The sequence below is a fragment of the Suricata suricatta genome, chromosome 7 (genome assembly GCF_006229205.1).
Source record: "Suricata suricatta isolate VVHF042 chromosome 7, meerkat_22Aug2017_6uvM2_HiC, whole genome shotgun sequence".
Lineage (NCBI taxonomy): Eukaryota > Metazoa > Chordata > Mammalia > Carnivora > Herpestidae > Suricata > Suricata suricatta.
Window position 1 is genome coordinate 28,973,645 of NC_043706.1, and position 18,439 is coordinate 28,992,083.

Here is an 18,439-nt window from a genome sequence, read left to right on the forward strand (position 1 = left end):
TTTTTTTTTTTTTTTTTTTTTTTTTTTAGAGACACAGCGTGAGCAGGGGAGGGTCGGAGAGAGAGAGGGAGGTACAGAATCCGAAGCAGGCTCCAGGCTCTGAGCTAGCTGTCAGCACAGAGCCCGACGCGGGGCTCGAGCCCACGAACCCAATCGTGAGCTCATGACCTGAGCCGAAGCGGGCCGCTTAACCGATTGACCCACCCAGGTGCCCCAGGAAGAGCACTCTTAAGCGGTTCAAGGTGAGCATGGGTGGTTTAACCGACACGGGTGGAAAATGAAAACGCGGTACAGTCGTCAGGCAGATGCATTTTAGGAGGGGGTACATATGCTTCTGGAAATTGATCCCCTTAGAACTTAGTCCTGCCCACATGCCCCCGAGAAAGTTTTCATGTTCAGCCAGGGGTGTGCGAACCATAAGCTATTAAAAAGAGATGTGCCTCGGGCTCTGTGACAACAGCTAGCTCGGAGCCTGGAGCCTGCAGCCTGCTTCAGCTTCTGTGTCTCCCTCTCTCTCTGACCCTCCCCTGCTCGCCCTGTCTCTCAAAAATAATAAAATAAAATAAAATAAAATGTAAAATAAAACAAAAAAGATGTAACTTGGTTTCTTATTCTCCAAAATAGGGGCTCTAGAATAGGGCAAATGTGGGTCTGAATGTCCTCGTAATACAGATAGTTATATTTCCAACTTCTTCCTGCTGAGTTCCACATCCTTATGCATAATTATGGGCAACACGGGAACTCAAGATTACTTCTAGATCTTTGTAGGTTTGTGTTCTGAGGAGGGGATCTCAATATTCAAAGACTTAATCATTGGCAAAGAAGTAGCCTAGATTCAAAATGAAGAAAACATGTTTATTTTTCCATTTCATGGAAGCGCCGTTTTGGTCTCCATAGATAGTTTGCAGCTGTAGGCAACCAGGAGGCAGCAAAGAACACAGTGCCGCCAGCCCCGGCTGGGAGGCAGCCCCAGAAGTGGGTAAGAAGAGACTGGGAAGCAGGTAGTGGTATATGCTTCAGCTGTCAGAGAAAAACAGGCGGGGAAATATGGGCGAACTCAACAGTGAACAGGAAATACTGAGAACGACACCGGAATTCAGAATTAATTGAAGGAATGAGGAAGGAAATTGAGGCTAATCGGGGAGAATTGAAGGGGAATCTGAAGGGTTCAGATGGGCTTGGGGGCACGGAGATGCCTCTGGTGGATCCCTCTATCTGTATTCTTCCCGGGGTGGGTCAAGGTCTGGCTCCTCTTGAGATCCATGGTCAACTTCAGGAGCAGGTGGCCAGGGGTTTTCTGGAGGCTGGGGTCCTGCTGGCCAGGGATCATCAGGCCGGGGAGGTTGAGGGGGATCAGTTCTTGGGGGCTCAGGAGGCCAGACTCCAGATTCAGGCAGGTCTCTCCAGGGACGACTGGGGCCTGGAGGTGGAGGGTCCTCAAAGAGAGGGGGTGCCCCTGGCCAAGGATCACCAGGGATTGGGGGGCCCTGAGGCAATGCTGGGGACCCATCCTCCTCTCCAGCCTCTGTGGGTGGGTGAGAGGGGTGGTCTCCGCTGCCTGAGATGCCTGTGGAGATGGAAGGAGAAAGGTAAAAGATGGTGAGGGCCAGACCCCTCCTCCCCAGCTAGACTCAGAAGACACAGCCTCTTTTCAAGCTGACACATCCTGAGCTGACACCACAAACCATCTCAGAAGTTCTCTCTCTTGGGGCGCCTGCGTGGCTCCGCGGTTGAATGTTCAACTCTTGATTTTGGCTCCAGTCATGATCTGGTGAGTTGTTGAGTTTGAGCCCTGCATCAGGCTCTCCACTGACAGTGCAAAGCCAAATTGGGATTCTTTCTCTCTCCCTCTCTCTGCCCCTCCCTGCTCTCTCTCAACTCTCTCAAAATTAACAAACTTGAAAAAGGGGAGAGGGCACCTGGGTGGTTCAGTCGGTTGAGCATCCAACTTTGGCTCAGGTCATGAACTCAGTTTGTGAGTTCAACGCCTGAATCAGGCTCTCTGCTGTCAGCACAGAGCCCACTTCGGATCCTGTTCTCCTTTCTCTCTGCCCCTCCCTGGCTTGTGCTCTTTCTCTCAAAAATAAACACTTTTTAAAAATAAAAAAATTATAAAACACATTTTAAAAAAGCAACTTTCAAAGAAGTCTTTACACATTTACAAAATACCAAAGTGGTCTTAACATCATATAAAAACCCTATCTGGTATCATTAACTTGGCCAACTTTCTTTTTTTATTTTAGAGAGAGAGAGAAAGAGAAAAAAAAAATCTTAAATAGGCTCCATACTCAGTGCTGAGCCCAGTGCAGGGCTCGATCTCATGAACCATAAGATCATGACCTGAGCCGAAATCAAGAGTCAGACACACAGCTGACTGAGCCACTCTGGTGCCCCTAATATGACCAATTTTAAGTTGACAGGACCTGATATAAAGTCTATACACCCTGGTTGGGATCCCCAGTGGCACAGCTTCTGTGCTGGTCTGTGCGTCCAAAGCTATCGACACCTTGGGCCCATGTGGCATCCAGATCCCAGCCTCTACAGTGACATCCACCCTCCTTCACACGGTCCTCAGCTATGAAGAATACTCCCCCATACACCTGGATTCTGACCAAAATCACCACATGGACCCACACCCGAACCAGTAAAAACATTGAGCTGTATCACCTTCAACCTCTTAACACTTGCCCTCATGTGAATACCCAGAATCTTCTGGAATCTCCTCCATCCCTATGTATCCAATTTACCCTCACCTTGCTTGACTGTCTTCCAACAACCCAAATTGCACTCCTGGCTTACCTACGGCATACAGGTAAAGGACCAGGATCCCCAGTAGCTTCCAGTTGAACATCATGGTTATCTCCTGGCCCCCAAAGTTGGGGGTGGGCTGAGTCTAGGTGCCTGGGAACCCCAAGAGACTTTATAGGGGAGGAGGGGGAGGAGGCGTCCAATCTCTGGGGAGGGACCAGCCCAATGACACAAGGAATCCCATCGGAACCTAACTGGACAAACCCGTTTGGAAAGCCATGGCTGATGTGTAACCTCTGATGGTGGCGTCCCTCATTTTAGTCTCCCCATTTTGGGACCCAGCCACCCCAGCTCTATCAATGACCTAGACTTTGGTCACCCTACCCTTGTTTTCACATCCTCCTCCATACACACCCTGAAGCAATCAATACCCAGCTCTCATCTCCATAATCATAGGGACTTCCACCTTCCATCCCTTGAAGCCATTGGAAGCCAAGGAATGGGAGCAAGCCTTGCGTGGGGAAGCAGTCTAATTACAGGGCTGGGAGGCAGGATGCCCCGGCAGGAGCAGGGAGAGTTGCTCCTGTTTAAACACACAGGATGCAGCCGGGATGGTCTCAGCCAGCACCTGAGTCTCCCCCTGGGGACTGTTTTACCCTTGGAACTTCCACTCCCCTCCAGACTGCTTTCCAGCATGTGCCTTCATCAGGCACCCAGAGGGCCTCCCCAGAGTGACATCCAAAGAATTTCATCCAGGAGCCACCTAGGGTGATGGCAGGTGAGGAAGTAGGAGGACGCTCTGACTCCTTCTCCCCACCCCAGAGCAGGCTCAATCAGTCACAGTTCAGAGGCTTAGGCGGGACCTGCCTCCGCTTCCCGTCATCTCAGCTTCTTCCTCCTTCCTCTGGAACCCTGCTCACTGCCCCTTCTGATTGCTGCCCTGGTCCTTGGTGCCAGCTCTCTGTGGCCCCTACTACCTGGGACCTTTATGCCTTGGTCCAAGTCTTGTCTAAGTCTCTCAGAGACCCTTAGAAACTCTTCCTCAGGAAAGCCTCCTCTGGACTGAAGGTCTAGTGAGCCTCTGAGAAGTAATGCCTTCCAAACAGAATACCCTTCCGCCCCAGGCTGTTCCCCACTTGGTCTGCTTCCTCCGAGTGAGGGACAGTGGTGTCATTTCGAAGACTTCATTCTGCTCCTTCCCCTGACACCCCCAAGGCAAGCCCGGCCCACCTCCCCATCCTGGAGCCATTTCTCTCCAGTCTCCCAGTACCCTCCAGTACCCAGTACCCAAACCCTGTCTTCCACAGCCAGCCAACCTAGCTCTTAAAAATGTCAGCCTAGGGGTGCCTGGGTGGCTCAGTAGGTTGTGTCCGACTTCAGCTCAGGTCATGATCTCATGGTTTGTGAGTTAAAGCCCCACATCAGGCTTGCTGCTGTCAGCACAGAGCCCACTTCAGATCCTCTGTCCTCCTCTCTCTCTCTCTGCCCCTCTCCCCACCATTCATGCTCTCTCAAAAATAAACATCAAAAAAAAAAAAGTCAGCCTAATTGTGTGGCTGCTTCCTGGCTTTAAATTACTCCAAGGGCTTCCGACTGACTTAGAATAAAATCCCCTCCACCAGGTCCTCCCTTGCCACTCCCAGCCTGTGTCTGCCCTCTGCAGGACTCTTCTGGAGTCCTGCCAGTGTGCCAAAGCAGGTCAGGTCTCCACACATCCCCTCCTCAAGGAGGCCTTTCCTGTCCCCTCATCTAGCTGTCTCTCCCCAGTCAGGTTCTGTCACTATATGTATCTTCTCTTCATGGCAATGCTGCTTTGTCCATCATCTGTCTCCCCAACCCTGATGTCAGAGCCACGGGAGCAGGGACCCACCGGCCAAGCCCACCACTGTGGCCCCTGAACAAGGACACCGCCTTAGCTCTGAGTGTCCTGTCAAATGAGCGAGGTCTTAGATTCCTCATTCCAGACAGTGATTATCTTCTAGAGGTAGAGCTTTTTGTTTTCTTTTCTATAGAGAAAGGGACAGAGGATCTGAAGCAGGCTCTGTGCCGACAGCAGAAAGCCTGAAGCAGGGCTCAAACTCAGAAACTGTGAGATCATGACCGGAGACAAAACCAAGGGTCAGACACTTAACCGACTGAGTCACCAGGCAACCTGAGAGGTAAAGAGTTTTATTTTTTATTTTTTTTTAAGAGTTTTAAAGCAAAAGTTGAGAATAAAGAAAACCTGGAGCTTCTCAAAAAAACTTACCAAGTAGCCCAGGGAAAGGGGTTTTGAAAAAGGCACCACCTAGGAAAACAGCTGTTTGGGACTTCTCACATTTTCCGGAAAGCAATAGCTGTTGGAGAATTCCCTTCCATTCCCAGAGAGAACATGGCTCCTATTGTAGTCATCTTTATTGTGCCACAGAATTCACAGACATCTTGGCAGCTCGTGTCCATAAGGGCAGCTGGCTGACCTCCGCACCCCACCCCACTTCTCCGTGATCCTTCCGGCCCACCTTGAACTCCCAGCTGCTCAGAGGCAGAAAGGAGGAGGACAGTGCTGGTTGTCTCCTTGAGAAACAGCCTCCTCTTTGGAGATGGCCTCACTCAGGCCTTGCAGATCATCAAGCAGGACAGAGAGGGATCCTGGGAAAGAAAGCCCCAAGGGATAGGAGCCCGACAAAAGAAGGCTGTTGCAACTACCACGCAGGTAACAGGGCTACCATTGGATGGGAGGGTTATGAGGGACAGGGATCTCTGGCCCAACGTGGGCATGAATAAAGGAGATTGTCGGGCTCCAAGGGTCACGGAGAACAATGCTCATGCATTAAAGAGTACGTGGAGGAATGATTGCTAAAGTCCCCCTCATGTGTCCCTTCCTACATGGACCATTACCTTTTATGGACTCCCTGCTGGTGGATGCTGCTGCTGAAGACCCTGGGGCCCTGGGGCCCGACTCCACAGATTTCCCCTTATCCAGCAGGGAAGGAAGAACTGCCAAGAGTCGCTGCTGCTTGTAACGGGAGAGGAGACCTTCCTGCTGCAAGGTGGCCTGGGAAGGAGAGGGTTAAACGCCACCAAGCCCAGGCAGAGCCGCCCTCCCCACCTCCTTCTACACCTCTGCTCCCCAACCAGCTCAAGAGGGACCTAGTCTCTGCCATCCCCTACCAGCATAAGGTTCTTGTCCCTTTCTAGCTCCTGCAGGCGTTGGGTCAGCCGCAGCCCCTCCTCCTTCCGGACCTCATCTTGCAGACGCCTGAGCTCCTGGTTCCGTTCCTTTTCCCGGGTGGCTTTGCGCTGCATCTGGCGCAGGGAGACCACTATGTGGAAGCCAGGGCACAGAGGGCACAGGTGTGGGGCACCCCAAAGGCAGAGAGACACCATGAGAACAGGACTGGAATGATAAACAGGTACACTGGGCCCCTAGCTCTGACTCAGGGAGCCATTTATGCTCTAGGGCTCTCTTCTGTCTGGGGGGGAAGGGTTGCTGATGCTCCATGACCCTATGACTCTGTGAACCCAAAGTACCTTCCCCATCCCCGAACCTTCCTGGAGTCACTTAGGGGAAATCTGAAAATGAACTGGATATTAGATTTTGTACAATTAATGTTCTTAATGTGACAATCAGATTGAGGTTATATAGAAAATTTTCCTTTTGGTAAGAGATGCAGCTGAATGGTCATGATGTCTGTAACTTATTTTAAGTGATTCCCCCCAAAAATGCATGTATCACTGAATGTGTATATATGGATAGGGCAAATGTAGCAAAAGATTAGGAACTACTGAGGCACCTGGCTGGCTCAGTCAGTGGAACGTGTGACTCTTGATCTCGGGGTTGTGGGTTCAAATCCCATAATGGGTGTAGAGGTTACCTAAAAAAAGAAAATCTTGGAGCACCTGGGTAGCTCAGCTGGTTAAGCATTTGACTCTTGATATCGGCTCAAGTTGTGATCTTACAGTAGTGAGATGGAGCCCCACGTCTGGCTCCTCGATGAGCATGCAGCCTGCTTAGGATTCCTCCCCTGCTTTCTCTCTCTCAAAATAAACATTTTTTTAATTAAAAAAAAAAAAGGTTAGTTAACTGTTAACATCTAGTTAAAGGTATACAAGTGGGCATTACATGACTCTTGTAACTTGTGCAGGTATTTGAGCTTTTTTTTTTTTTAATGTTTATTTATTTTTGAGAAAGAGAAGGGGAGACACAGAATCCAAAGCAGGCTCCAGGCTCCAAACTGTCAGTGCAGAGCCTGATGCGGGGCCCAAACTCATAAACTGTGAGATCATGATCTGAGCTGAACTCGAATGCCCAACTGACTGAGCCACCCAGGTGCCCCTTGAACTTTTTCTTAATAAAAAGTTGGGGGAGGCTCCTGGCTCGCTTAGCTGGTAAAGCAGGACTCTGGGTCGTGGGTTTTTGAGTTCAAGCCCCATGTTAGGTGCAGAGATTACTTTAAAAAAAATTTTTTTATATTTTCTATTTATTTTTGAAAGACAGAGAGAGACAGTGGAAGCAGGGGAGTGTCAGAGAGAGAAGGAGATACAGAATCTGAAGCAGGCTCCAGGCTCTGAGCTAGCTGTCAGCACAGAGCCTGACACGGGGCTCGAATCCCCAAATTGTGAGATCATGACCTGAGCCGAAGCTGGACACTTAACCAATTGAGCCACCCAGACACCCCGGTGCAGGGATTACTTAAAAATAAAATCTTTGAGGGGCTCCTGGGTGGTTCAGTCAGTTAAGCATCTGACTCTTGGTTTTGGCTCAGGTCATGATCTCAGTTTCATGAGTTTGAGCCCTGCCTGTGTCAGGCTCTATGCTGAGAGCTTGCTTGGGACTCTCTCTCTCTCTCTCTTCCCCTCCTCCACTTGAGCTGTCTCTCTCAAAAATAAATAAACATAAAAAACAAAAACAAAAACAAATTTGCAAAAAAATAAATACAACACTTGATGTGCCTACAAACCAAAGATTGCCAGCAACCACCACAAGGAGAATCATAAAACAGATGGGCTCTCAGAGCCTCTAGTAGGAACCAACCCTGTGAGCATCTTGAGTTCATAATCCTAGCTTCTAGCTTCCACTGCTGTAAGAGAATACATTTCTACTGTTACTAAGAAAAACAAACTGGGGGTAGCTGTTGGTGTGAGGCTGGGAATGGTGTTGCTTTGTGAAGGGGAGTGGCTGGGAGGGGCTTAGAAGGCTCCAGGGCTGGCCACATGCCAGTGCCTGATATGGGCGCTGGCTTACATGAGCGTGTTCACCACCTGAGAATTTACCTGTGCCATTTATTGATAACTTTATTATCTGCATACTTCCAAAACAGCTTTAAAAAAACCATATGTCCAGCACTTCCTGAATCTCCCTGGAAGCCCATGTCCATCCCAGCAAATCTCACCTGCCTTGCCATGCTCCCTCCGAGCCTCATTCAATCTCCTCTCTGTTTCTAAGAGCTGTTCTCGCAGCCTAGTTTCCACTTCAGCCACCTTCTCTTGCAGAGCTGGGTGAGGAGAGGGGGTTGCAAATGGAGCGTGACAGGAGGAGCCTTGGTTCTCAGCTCCCCCCCACCAGCCCTCCAGGATAAACCCAGTTCCCCTCCTGCACACCTTGCCCATAGATCTCCTGCTGCTGGGTCAGTTCCTGTCGGAGACTGGCAGCCTCCTGTGTGCTCTCCTGCTGGCCCCGACGAGCTGCTTCCAGCTGCAGCCCCACACTAGCCAGGGACTCCTGGGTCCGCTGCAGCTCCTGCTCCAGCTGCTGGGCAACCTCACTCAGTTGTTGCCGCTCCGCCTCCCCTGGGAAGAGGCAGCATTCACAGGCCTCCCAGAGCGCCTCCCCGTGCGGGCCGCAGCACTTCCCTCCTCTCCACCCACGACGCAGCCAACTCCAGCCCCTGCTTCAGCCCGGAGACTCCAGGACCAAGCGTACCTTGCTCCCGGGCCCGGCCCACCTCCCGCTCAATGATGTGGGCACTCAGCTGCAGTTCTGTGTCCAGGCGGTTCCGTTCTTCCCGCAGCTGCTCCAACTCAAGGTTCACATCTGTGGCAGGTGGGGGTTGGGAGCAGCTGGGGCAGGGAAGAGACAGAGTGAGGGGAGATCTTCCAGCCTGATCCCTAAGCCCCCATCCCTCCTCAGTCCTCACTGTTTGGGGTCCCAGCAAACAACACCTGAACCCCCTCCCATCCACCTCAAAGTGCTCTAAACGTCACCTCTCCTGGCGCAGCTGAACAAGGGCCAGTTTTCGAGCCATCAGACCTGGGGAGGAAAAGGCAGAGAACAACAGAGAGGGGTTCGGAGGGGGAAAAAGGGAAGAGGGGAGTAAGGGGAAGAGGTGCAGGGACTGGTGGCAGGTAAGCAGGGGGATGGGTGTGGGATGAGACAGATGGGGGAGGAGGGCGACAGAGGGTCTGGCAGGTGCCCTACCCACCCTGAATGGTGTGGACCCTGCGGACGGCATAGCTGACTCGGCTGCTGAGGCTAGGCAGCCGCGAGGTAGCCCGCTCCACATCAGCCATGGTGCTCTGGAGCCAGGTCTGGAAGCTGGGGAAGGCACGAGGTCATTGACACTTCGACCTCACCTCATTCCCAGAAGGACTTGATATGACCTGTAGGGACAAAATCTACCCTCTACTGCTAACCATGTGGGGAACAGGGAAAGGAAAATCACAGCAGGGAAAAGAGAAGCTGAAGCCAGGGCTGGAGCACCAACTCTTTGTCCTGCTAGTCACGCCTGAGCTCCTCAGTCAATAAGGAAGAAAACCTGAGAGCTTAAGCCCTTTGGTGTTAGTTAGATGAAAATGATCCAGTTGAGGGATGCCTGGGTGGCTTAGTCGGTTAGTGTCCGACTCTTGATCTCAGCTCAGGTCATGATCTCATGGTTCATGAGTTCAAGCCTCTTGTCAGGCTCTGTGCTGACTATGCAGAGAGATTCTCTCTCTCCCTTTCTCTGTCCCTTTCCCCTGCTCACATTCTCTTTCTGTCTCAAAATAAATAAATAAACGTTTTAAAAAACAATCCCGTTTCTCATAAGGACAGCACAGCTATGGTTGGTCCCCAAACCTACAGTTTCTAAGGAACAGAGCACATAGCTTCCGTTAGTTTCCTAAGAGGCCCTCACCCCAAGAAGACATTACCTGTGTATCTTTTCAAGCAACCTGCAAAGTTTATTTCTCATAACCTATTTTTTTGATCACTAGTACACATTAGAGATCAGAGCTATTCTCTCCAACAATTCCTTGATTCCACTGAAGGCCAGATCCACATGCTTTATCAGCTGGCTGTGCCCAAAGCAGGACCAGTGCGGTTCACGAAAGCTGAGGCCTACACAGCCCCCCTGGGAGGAGGACCTGCAATCAGGGCAGGGGTGGAACTCCCCAGGAGAGTCCAAATCTGTATCAACCGGAAAAGAAACGAACAACGAAGGCTGACGGTTATAGCCCTGGCAGCACAGCAGAGTTATCTAAAAATGGTGTGAGCAGCTGCTTGCAACACCTCCTGTCGCTCTTATTAAAGCCATTTTTTCAAGTTTTTATTTATTTTATTTTCGAGGGGGGGAGGGGCAGAGAGAGAGGGCGAGAGAGAATCCCAAGCAGGCTCCACTGTTAGTGGACAGCTTGAGGTGAGGCTCAAACTCAACTGTGAGATTGTGACCTGAGCAGAAACCAAGAGTCAGATGCTTAACCAACTGAGCCACCCAGGTGCCCCTTAAAGCCATTTTCTAACAAAGTCTCCAGGCCATCTAGAGATGATCTAACAAACCTGGCAATAATCTGAGCATGGGTTGTTTTAAGCCTCACGGACTTTTTGGCAATCAATCATTAGCAACAACCTTTCCAGTGATATCCTGGTGCCAAAGTAAAACCCTGTGTACAGCATATCTTTCCACTCTACTGGGGACAGGAGGCACGTGGGCTGAATCTAAGGTGGCTCATTATAACTAGTCTTTCCAATCCATGCAATGTGGAAAATTTCTATAATTTTTAATGAAATTAGTCCTCTAGGTATAAATCCAACAGAAAGTGATGATGGGCAAGGACCTATCCGGCACCACACTTTTGCTACACCAATAATTCTTACGTGATCCTTTCGGAGCAGCCTCATGGTAACAGCAAACATGTACAGAGTGGAGAGGACAAGCCAGGCACTGTGCCAGGAGCACTATGAGGGCCACCTCAGTACCCCAAAGTCCAAAGCTGAGGAAGGGCTGTTACCCACACAAAGAAAGTGTGTTTCTCCTTAGAGGTCTTTCTAAAGGTTATAAAACAAGAATCAACACGGGAAAACCTAGGAAGTTGGTATGACAGATACACACTCGCAAATGATTAAAAAAGAAACTGGGATACAGTTTAGATGGAGTATCTAGTAAGCCAGTAGACGTGCAGCTTTAAAATAAACAGATTAGAACGTGGTTCCAACTAAACAGGGCATCAAATTTTAAAGAAAGAAAGATGGAGAAGCCACACTCCCCATCCTCAAACAACTCTGAAGATGGAGATCCTCCCAGGGGAACTGAATTACGGGAGGAAGCAGGGCCTCGCCTCCAGCCGAACGTGCATGGGAGTCCTAACCACTGACCCTTGATGAATGCAGGGCAGGCTGCCCCAAGGGAAAATGAGCACAGGGACTTTTACAGGGTCACACATCTCTAGCCCTGCATCCTCCAATAGCCAGCTCTCTAGCCCCTCTAGCTTGAGGCTCTTAAACTCCAACGTGCCCAGGTAGCTGGGGAAGCAGAAACACAACTCTACCCCTCCTCCATCCCAGATACCTGCTGACAGAATTGGCCACAAACTTCAGCTGCTCCTCAGCTGTGGCCATGTGCTGCTGCCTCCGGCGCTGGGCCTCCTGGGCTCGGCTCAGCTCTATCTGCAGGGCCTGGGAGGGATACAGTGAAGAGATGGGGTCCCCTCCCAACTCTGGGGAGATCCCTGACCTCCCTTAGCCTCTGCTTGTCTCAGACACAGACCTTGGCGCCCATCCGCTCCACCTCCACCTCTGCGGCCTTGTCCTGTAGGGAGCGCTGCAGGATGGCCTGTTCCTGGCTCTGGGCCACAGCTCTTTCCTGGAGCTCTGCCACCTGGAGAAGGAGAGGATTCAGGACAGGGCACAGCTGGAGCAGAAAGCTGGAGGGGGGACACTGGGAATGAAGGGGTTGGTGCCAAAGTCTCCGAGAGAACATCATGCAGGGAGATGAGCCTGGGTTCCTGAGAACCCAGACTCAGACCTCAGTCTGAGTCCAGGTTTCCTTCTAGAAGGATGTTCCATGTGCCCCCACCTTGAGGACCCACAAAGACTCACTGCCGCTGCTGCCCATGCCACCATCCTTGGACATTGTCACCTCCTCAGAGAAGCTGTTCCTGACCATCCGACCTAAAGCCAGCCTACCCCGTGGTGTCTTTCTGTCACATTATGTTGTACATTTTTCTTTAAAGAACACATAATTCCCTGACATCATCTAATTGGGTGCTTGCCTGTGGTGGGTCTCTGCTCCAGAATGGAAGCTCCCTGACAGCAGTGTGTCTCTGTTCAGGCCTGTGTTCCCAGCACATGGTAGCCACTCAATAAATCTTTGTTGGACAAGTAGCCCCTTATGTAAGGAGCAAAGGCTGGGGGGTGTGGGGGGAATACGGGGAGAAAGAAAGTGAAGTCAAGCGACCTGTCCCTTTAGCTGCTCCATGCATCTCCTGTGCTCCAGCTCCTGAGCCTTCAGCTGCACCATGAGGGCAAACACTTTCTCCCGCCAGCCCTTCAGCAGGGACTGGCACTTCCTAGTGAACTCAGGCTCCAGGGTATCTGAAGGCTGAACCTGCGGGGTGAAGGAAGGGCAGAAGTGTGGGCTCCTTGGGGGGCAGAGGAAAGAAGTGTTTTGTTTTGTTTTGTCTGTCCCCGCCAAGCAGCAAGATGTGTTCACAGAAAAGAAGATCCCAGGAGGTTCTGGCAGCATGCCAATGCCTCCCACCCACAGGGAGCCACCAGGAGAAGGGGCCTACCTTCCTGGCCAGCTCCTCCTCCTGCATGGCGAGGATGTGCATGAGGCTTTGTACCCGCACCTGCAGCAGCTCCACTGTGGTGTGCAGGCCATCTCGGTCCTCCTGCAAGTGCTGCGCATGAGAGGGAGGGAGGGTGAGAGCCACCCTCTGTAGAACTTCCACAGGCCCTCACCCAGCAGGCAGCACCCTGCCCCTTGACAGCAGCTGGGCACTGTGCTCTTCTTCAGGGGCCACCCCTGTCCCAGGATCTGATCCCTGAGCCCTCCCACCCCACATCCAGCCCCCATCCAGAGGCATCCTATACTCTCACTTGCACAGTTTCTAGAAGCTCCTGTCGCTCCAATTCCCAGGTCCGGCTTTGGACGTCAGGAGGGACTTGCTCCCCCACATATCTCCTTAAATTCTCAACCAAGGCCACTTGTGCCTCCAAATCTTCTTGGGTCTTGCTAGGGTTGGGGTGGGAATAAGGCAGCCATCAGTGAGGCACCCTGGAGACCCACCACATCCACCAACTGCCAGGGCCCCCTTAGGCTGCCCACCCCCACTTTACCTCAGCTCCTTCCGCAGCAGCTCAGCCTCCTTCTGGGTCACAGCCAGCTCCTTGGCTTCCCCTGCCCTCCTGGTTTCCAGACTATTCAGAGATTTCTCCAAGCCCTCAGCTTTGTTGGTCAAACTAGAAAGAGCCTCCTGGTGAGCCTGTGTCAAGGAGGAGAGCTGTGGAGAGAAGAGAGGGCACAGCAGGAGCCAGCTTATTACCACATCTGGACTTTGCAAATCCACTCCTGCTCAGGCCCTGCCCCTTCACCCCCACCTTCTGTGACCTAGACAACAACCCAGCAAATTGCCCAACTGCATATGGCAAAATGGAGACAGTCCTTGGTGCCTCACATCCTCTATCTATCTACCTTCCAATCCATCAGCAGTTCCTGCCAGGTCTCCCCGTCACTTCTGTCTCCACTGCCACCAACCTTAGCAAGCCACCCTCATCTCTGGCCTGCACAACAGCAACAAACTCCTGACCAGTCTTTGAAAGCCTTCAGTGGCTTAGGGTGCCTGAGTGGCTCAGTTAAGCAGCTGACTTCAGCACAAGTTGTGATCTCATGGTTCGTGGGTTCGAGCCCTACATCGGACTCAGTGCTGACAGCTGAGAGCCTGAAGCATGCTTCAGATTCTCTGTCTCCCCTTTTCTGCCCCTCCTCCACTCACGCTCTGTCTCAAAAATAAACACTAAAAAACTTATTTTTAAAAAAAGTCTCAGCAGCTTACCATGGCACAGACAACAAAGCCCATCTTTGCCCTCAGCCTGTGAAGCCGGACCTACCATGGCCTCTGCCCACTTCTCTGAACTCAGCTCCTACCACTCTCCACTGCCTACTCTGCTCCAGCCACAGTGCCCTCCCTTCTGCACCAAACCAGCTCTTTCCCACAGCGGAGTCTGCCTGAGGCTTGGCTTCCCCCAGCTCCTCAGGCCTCGGGTGATGCAGCCTCCTCAGCAACCTCCCTGGGCGCCCCGCACCGGCTCCATCCTCCCACCTGTCCGTCATCTGAAATGATCTTGCTTCCACACAGCTTACCATCTGCCACATCCCGTTCAAAAGGCAGCTCTAGGAAGGTAGGACTCTGCCCCCTCCAGCCCTATGTCCATACCATGAAGTGATCATTTTGGACTTAAATCACAAAGCTGGTCTTTTTATTTTATTTATATTTAAGTACGCTCTACACCCGATCTAGGGCTTAAACTCACAAACCCAAGATCAAGAGTTGCATGCTCTACCAACGGAGCCAGCCAGGTGCCCCACAAAACTGGTCACATTTTTAGATATAAAACACAAATCTGGTCGTGTCATTTCCCTATTGAAAACTTTTCAACAGTTGCTCATTGCTCTCAAAGTAAAGTACAAAGTTCTAAACAGCCCCGAGGCCTCGCCATCCACACACCATCCAGGGCTCCTCTCATCTGCATTCAAGTCCCTCTGGCCACCTCACATCCCCCGACCAGTGTCACTTGGCTCCCATCACCTCCCCACGTGCCAGCTCACCAGCCAGCTCCTATTCAGCATGAATGACAACTTCTTATCACGAAGCATCTTTCATAAATCTAAGGGCCATTTACATCTTTCTTTGAACTATCTCCTGTGTCCATTTTCTGGCTAGATTGCTACCCTTCCCTTATCAATTTCTAGGGATATTAGGAATACTAGCCTTTTCCTGTGATAGCAACTGTATATATTCTTTTACTTTTGTCACTTCTAAATTTAATATTATAAAGCCAATATATCAGTCTTTTAATGGCTCTGGATTTTGATTCATAGGTTAAAAAAAAGCCTACCCCAATCTGAGGTTATAAAGGAATTCACCCAGGGGTGCCTGGCTGGCTTAGTAGGTAAAGCATGTGACTCCTAATCTTGGGGTTAGAAATTCAAACCTCATGATGGGTGTAGAGATTACTTAAAAAGATAAAATCTTAAAAAAAAATGGATGACAATAAATTATCTTCTTAAAAAATCGGATTCATCCATGTTTTCTTCCAGTATCTTTATGGTTTCGTTTCTTAGCATGTCCACTGGTTAGGGTGGTCTTCCCTAACCCTCCTCCCCCAGACTATATTAGGGCTCCCTTGTTCTTCTCCTGCATGGTATTTCTTCCAGCTGCAAATAACGAATTAGGATTGAATTAAGTGTTGAATGTGTGTGTCCTGCACTAGGGTGTCAGTCCCACCCACAGGGACTCAGGCTAATTTGCCCTCCCCAGAGTCCCAGCTCTTACCTCAGGGATGGCAAAGAGTAGGCACTGAGCAGAGCAATGCTTGCTGACTGAATCGTCTCCCCTCCGCAGTCCACCTTAGGACCCCTCTCCCGCCCTCCTCACCACCCCTACAATGTTCCCACATGAAGGGGTTACCTGGAGTGAAGCAGGAAGACAAAATACTTCCTAGTGGAAGGGGAAGGAGGGCTTCAGGTGGTGGGAGGTCACTGGAGTCTTGGGGGAAAAAGTGAAATCTGGATAAAGACCAAAATACCCAAATTCCTCTCTCCAGGTCATCTGTTCTCTCAAGAGCCTTCACCAAACATCTCATCACACAACTGTTCACGGGGCCTAATTTGCAAAACCTGCTCTTTGCTGGGAAGCTTTTGCCCTCACCATTGTGAAGCTGATCCCTTCTCACCCCCTACATTCACCTGCTCTTGGTGCAGCCTCTTAACCTCCTCCAGGTCCCGCTGGCTCCCCTCTTCCAGGTTCTTCCGGACAACCTCAGCCCCAGCCAAGGCAGCGCGCAGGCCCTCAGCCTCAGCTTGGCCAGCCTTCTCCGCCCGAGCCAGAGCCTCTATCTCCAGGGCCTGGGCCTCCAGCCTCATCTTCTGCTGCAGCGAGGTCTCCCGTAGGACCCGAACCTCCTCCTCAAGGTGCCGCAGCTCTTGTAGCTGCCGAGAGATCAACTCAGCCTGCTGGGTCAAGGCCTGTGACCCTTCCAGCTCCAGAGACCTTAAAGAACAGGTTAGCACAAGTGAGACCGGTCTCTGGTGCTGGGAAAGTGGCCAAGGGGACAAATGGAGACAGGAGAAGAGGGTCCCTCTGTCCCTGTGTGTGGAGATGAGGGGGATGAAGTTGGGCCATGGAGATCTCTGCATTTCCACCACTGTGGTCATTTATCATGGCTCTACTAAGCAGATTAGGTCCACTATCAAGGCTCACAGGTCCTAAAGGCTACCTGAGATCATGAGTGAGTGAGACCAGGCACTAGTTAAAAGCACTTGAGTGTTAGATACACTGTATGAGGAGTCGACAGCACATCAATAAATTACATAGTCTACTGGCATCTTGTAAAACTTAAACCAGCTTATCTTAACATGGCTCATGATGCAACTCCTTCAGTGACACCCAGAACCACAAGATTTTTCTTTCAAAATGACAGGGATCAGGGCACCTGGCTAGTTCAGTCGGTTTAGTGTCCGACTTCAGCTGAGGTCATGATCTCATGGTTTGAGTTGGAGCCCTGTGTCGTGCTGACAGTTCAGGGCTTGGAGCTTGCTTCGGGATTCTCCCTCTCTCTCTGCCCCTCCCCCACTTGTGCTCAGTCTCTCTCTCTCTCAAAAATAAACATTAAAAAAAAAGTGAAAAAAAAAAAAAAAGAAGGGTCACTGGCAAGAAAGCCCAAGAAAAGAGCAACAGTGAATCCCTACCTGCCTCTCCGCCCTGGATCCTGCAAATTGCCCGAAATATCCTGTTCCCACTTTATCACTTGAGGTCTCTGGTCTGGCCGCCTCTCTGAGACATCTTGATGGGCTGGAAGTTGGACCAGGGGAATGTCTGAGACCCAGGTGGGAGCCATTCTTGGCACAGTTGGAAGGGGACGAGCTTGGAAGTGGGATGGGGGAATCAGCCCTGTGGAACCTGAGGAATCACAATGGCAAAGATGGTCCGTTTCCTAAGGAGAGACAATCATCAAACCCCTTGCTTGTTCCCACTGACCTGAAGGTCGAAACATCTGCACATTACTGGAAGTCTCTAGATTCTGTGTCCAGCCATCTATGTTTTCCTGGACAATAGGAGAAACAAGAACATCCCAGTTCAATTTTCAGGTCACCTTCCAAAGAGAAAGCCCCTACAATAATAAAATCATAATCCTTTAGTAACTTCCCAAGTAGTTAATGCCCAAAGATCACTTGCTTGACCCAACCTGGCTCCTGATAGAAGAACTATGGCAATAACCATCAGGTGGAGGGAATTAACTGAGATAGGCTGAGAAAGAGCTCTTAGGCTTTACTCATACTTTTAGAATTCTGGGCAGAGCCTTTACCCTCCTCCTTAAGTTCCTACAGTCTCTGCTGTTCCTGGTCCGAGGTGAGGAAGGAGGGATGCAGTGCAGGGGCTGTGAGCCCAATCTCCAGAGGTCTCTCCAAGGCTCAGCAAAGCCTTTCCGAAGCCCATCCAGACGCCACCAAGCCATTACACCCGGGTCCTTCCCTATCAAAGCACTGGCCCAAGGCCTGGCCCCAGATGAATGTGGCCACATGTAGGACAGGACACTCTCCAGGTCCCCCTGGGAATCCAAGCAGCCTAGACCCCTTGGCAGAAAAACCAGCTTCCTGATATCTCATCCAAACTCTCCAGCAACTTTCCTCAGTTTCTCTCTTCTATGCCCTCTGCTGCCATTCCTGCCGCCTACCCTCCTATTTCCAGAGGCTCAGAGCACGAGAGGTCTCTTCAAGGTCTTCCCACCCTCCCACCAGAATTCATCTATTTCCCCCCAATCTGGGATTCCTATCACCCTCGCTATAGCTTAATCGGATTTTTTTCCTGAAGGAATTCTTCCGATCCCTCACTTCCCGCTCATCTCCCATTTGCTTCCCTGCACTCTAGCAGGTTCTCAGTTCTCGCTCCCCCCACCCTTTCTCCCCACCTCTCCTCCAGATACCCGAGTTTTTACCCTGCTGGACCCTGAGCTCAAAGGCTGTTCGGGCCACCTCATCTGCTCCTTTACCTGTTCCCTGCACCCCTCTTCCCCTGCAGACCCCTGAACCCACCCCGTTATCCCCTCTCGACCCCTTCCCGCCCCAACTGATTCTCCCCGAACGTCCCTTACCCAGCGCGAGAGCCTCCTCTGCCCTTTAGCCACACCCCCTGCACCTCGCTCCAGGGCGTAGCCTCCGCCTCTGAATGCGCCTGCGCAAAGCGGGCAGTTTGGCGGGCCGCTCTAAAATCCGGTTTCACCCAGGAAGGGAAGAGA

General features: G+C 51.2%; 2 protein-coding genes across 12 annotated transcripts; both read right to left on the minus strand.

Annotated features, from left to right (window-relative positions):
* Window positions 1-834: 834 nt before the first annotated feature.
* Window positions 835-4,138, minus strand: PSORS1C2 (psoriasis susceptibility 1 candidate 2). Its single transcript, XM_029944469.1, has 2 exons — window positions 2,800-4,138; window positions 835-1,567 (listed from the first exon to the last, which is right to left on the minus strand). The coding sequence occupies exons 1-2, from the start codon at window positions 2,852-2,854 to the stop codon at window positions 1,212-1,214; spliced, it is 411 nt and encodes a 136-aa protein (XP_029800329.1). The 5' UTR covers window positions 2,855-4,138; the 3' UTR covers window positions 835-1,211.
* On the minus strand, window positions 1,480-18,355 carry CCHCR1 (coiled-coil alpha-helical rod protein 1). Of its 11 annotated transcripts, XM_029944461.1 has the most exons (19): window positions 17,510-18,085; window positions 17,182-17,248; window positions 16,893-17,103; window positions 15,891-16,194; window positions 13,262-13,425; window positions 13,022-13,157; window positions 12,712-12,822; window positions 12,378-12,527; window positions 11,688-11,798; window positions 11,490-11,596; window positions 9,150-9,262; window positions 8,932-8,977; window positions 8,651-8,787; window positions 8,329-8,517; window positions 8,121-8,222; window positions 5,899-6,050; window positions 5,626-5,782; window positions 5,247-5,376; window positions 1,480-1,567 (listed from the first exon to the last, which is right to left on the minus strand). In XM_029944461.1, exons 1-18 carry the CDS (start codon window positions 17,723-17,725, stop codon window positions 5,264-5,266), a joined length of 2,586 nt encoding a protein of 861 aa, XP_029800321.1. In that variant the 5' UTR covers window positions 17,726-18,085; the 3' UTR covers window positions 1,480-1,567; window positions 5,247-5,263. The 11 variants fall into 11 exon arrangements, 9 of the variants coding, with proteins under 9 accessions (XP_029800321.1, XP_029800326.1, XP_029800327.1 ...); XM_029944466.1 differs by lacking the exons at window positions 1,480-1,567; window positions 17,510-18,085 and adding an exon at window positions 18,296-18,355 and having other exon boundaries at window positions 4,902-5,376; XM_029944467.1 differs by lacking the exons at window positions 1,480-1,567; window positions 17,510-18,085 and adding an exon at window positions 18,296-18,354 and having other exon boundaries at window positions 4,902-5,376; window positions 16,893-16,995.
* Between the last annotated feature and the right edge of the window lie 84 nt (window positions 18,356-18,439).

Coding starts and splice junctions, on each gene's coding strand:
- PSORS1C2 (XM_029944469.1), bottom strand. CDS start 2,854: ATGATGTTCAACTGGAAGCTACTGGGGATCCTGGTCCTTTACCTGTAT. Junction 1,568..2,799: donor CCTTTACCTGTATGCCGTAG/GTAAGCCAGGAG, acceptor CCATCTCCACAG/GCATCTCAGGCAGCGGAGAC.
- CCHCR1 (XM_029944461.1), bottom strand. CDS start 17,725: ATGTGGCCACATTCATCTGGGGCCAGGCCTTGGGCCAGTGCTTTGATA. Junction 13,426..15,890: donor AGAGGCTGCACCAAGAGCAG/GTGAATGTAGGG, acceptor TTCTCTCCACAG/CTCTCCTCCTTGACACAGGC. Junction 13,158..13,261: donor CTGCTGCGGAAGGAGCTGAG/GTAAAGTGGGGG, acceptor CCCCAACCCTAG/CAAGACCCAAGAAGATTTGG.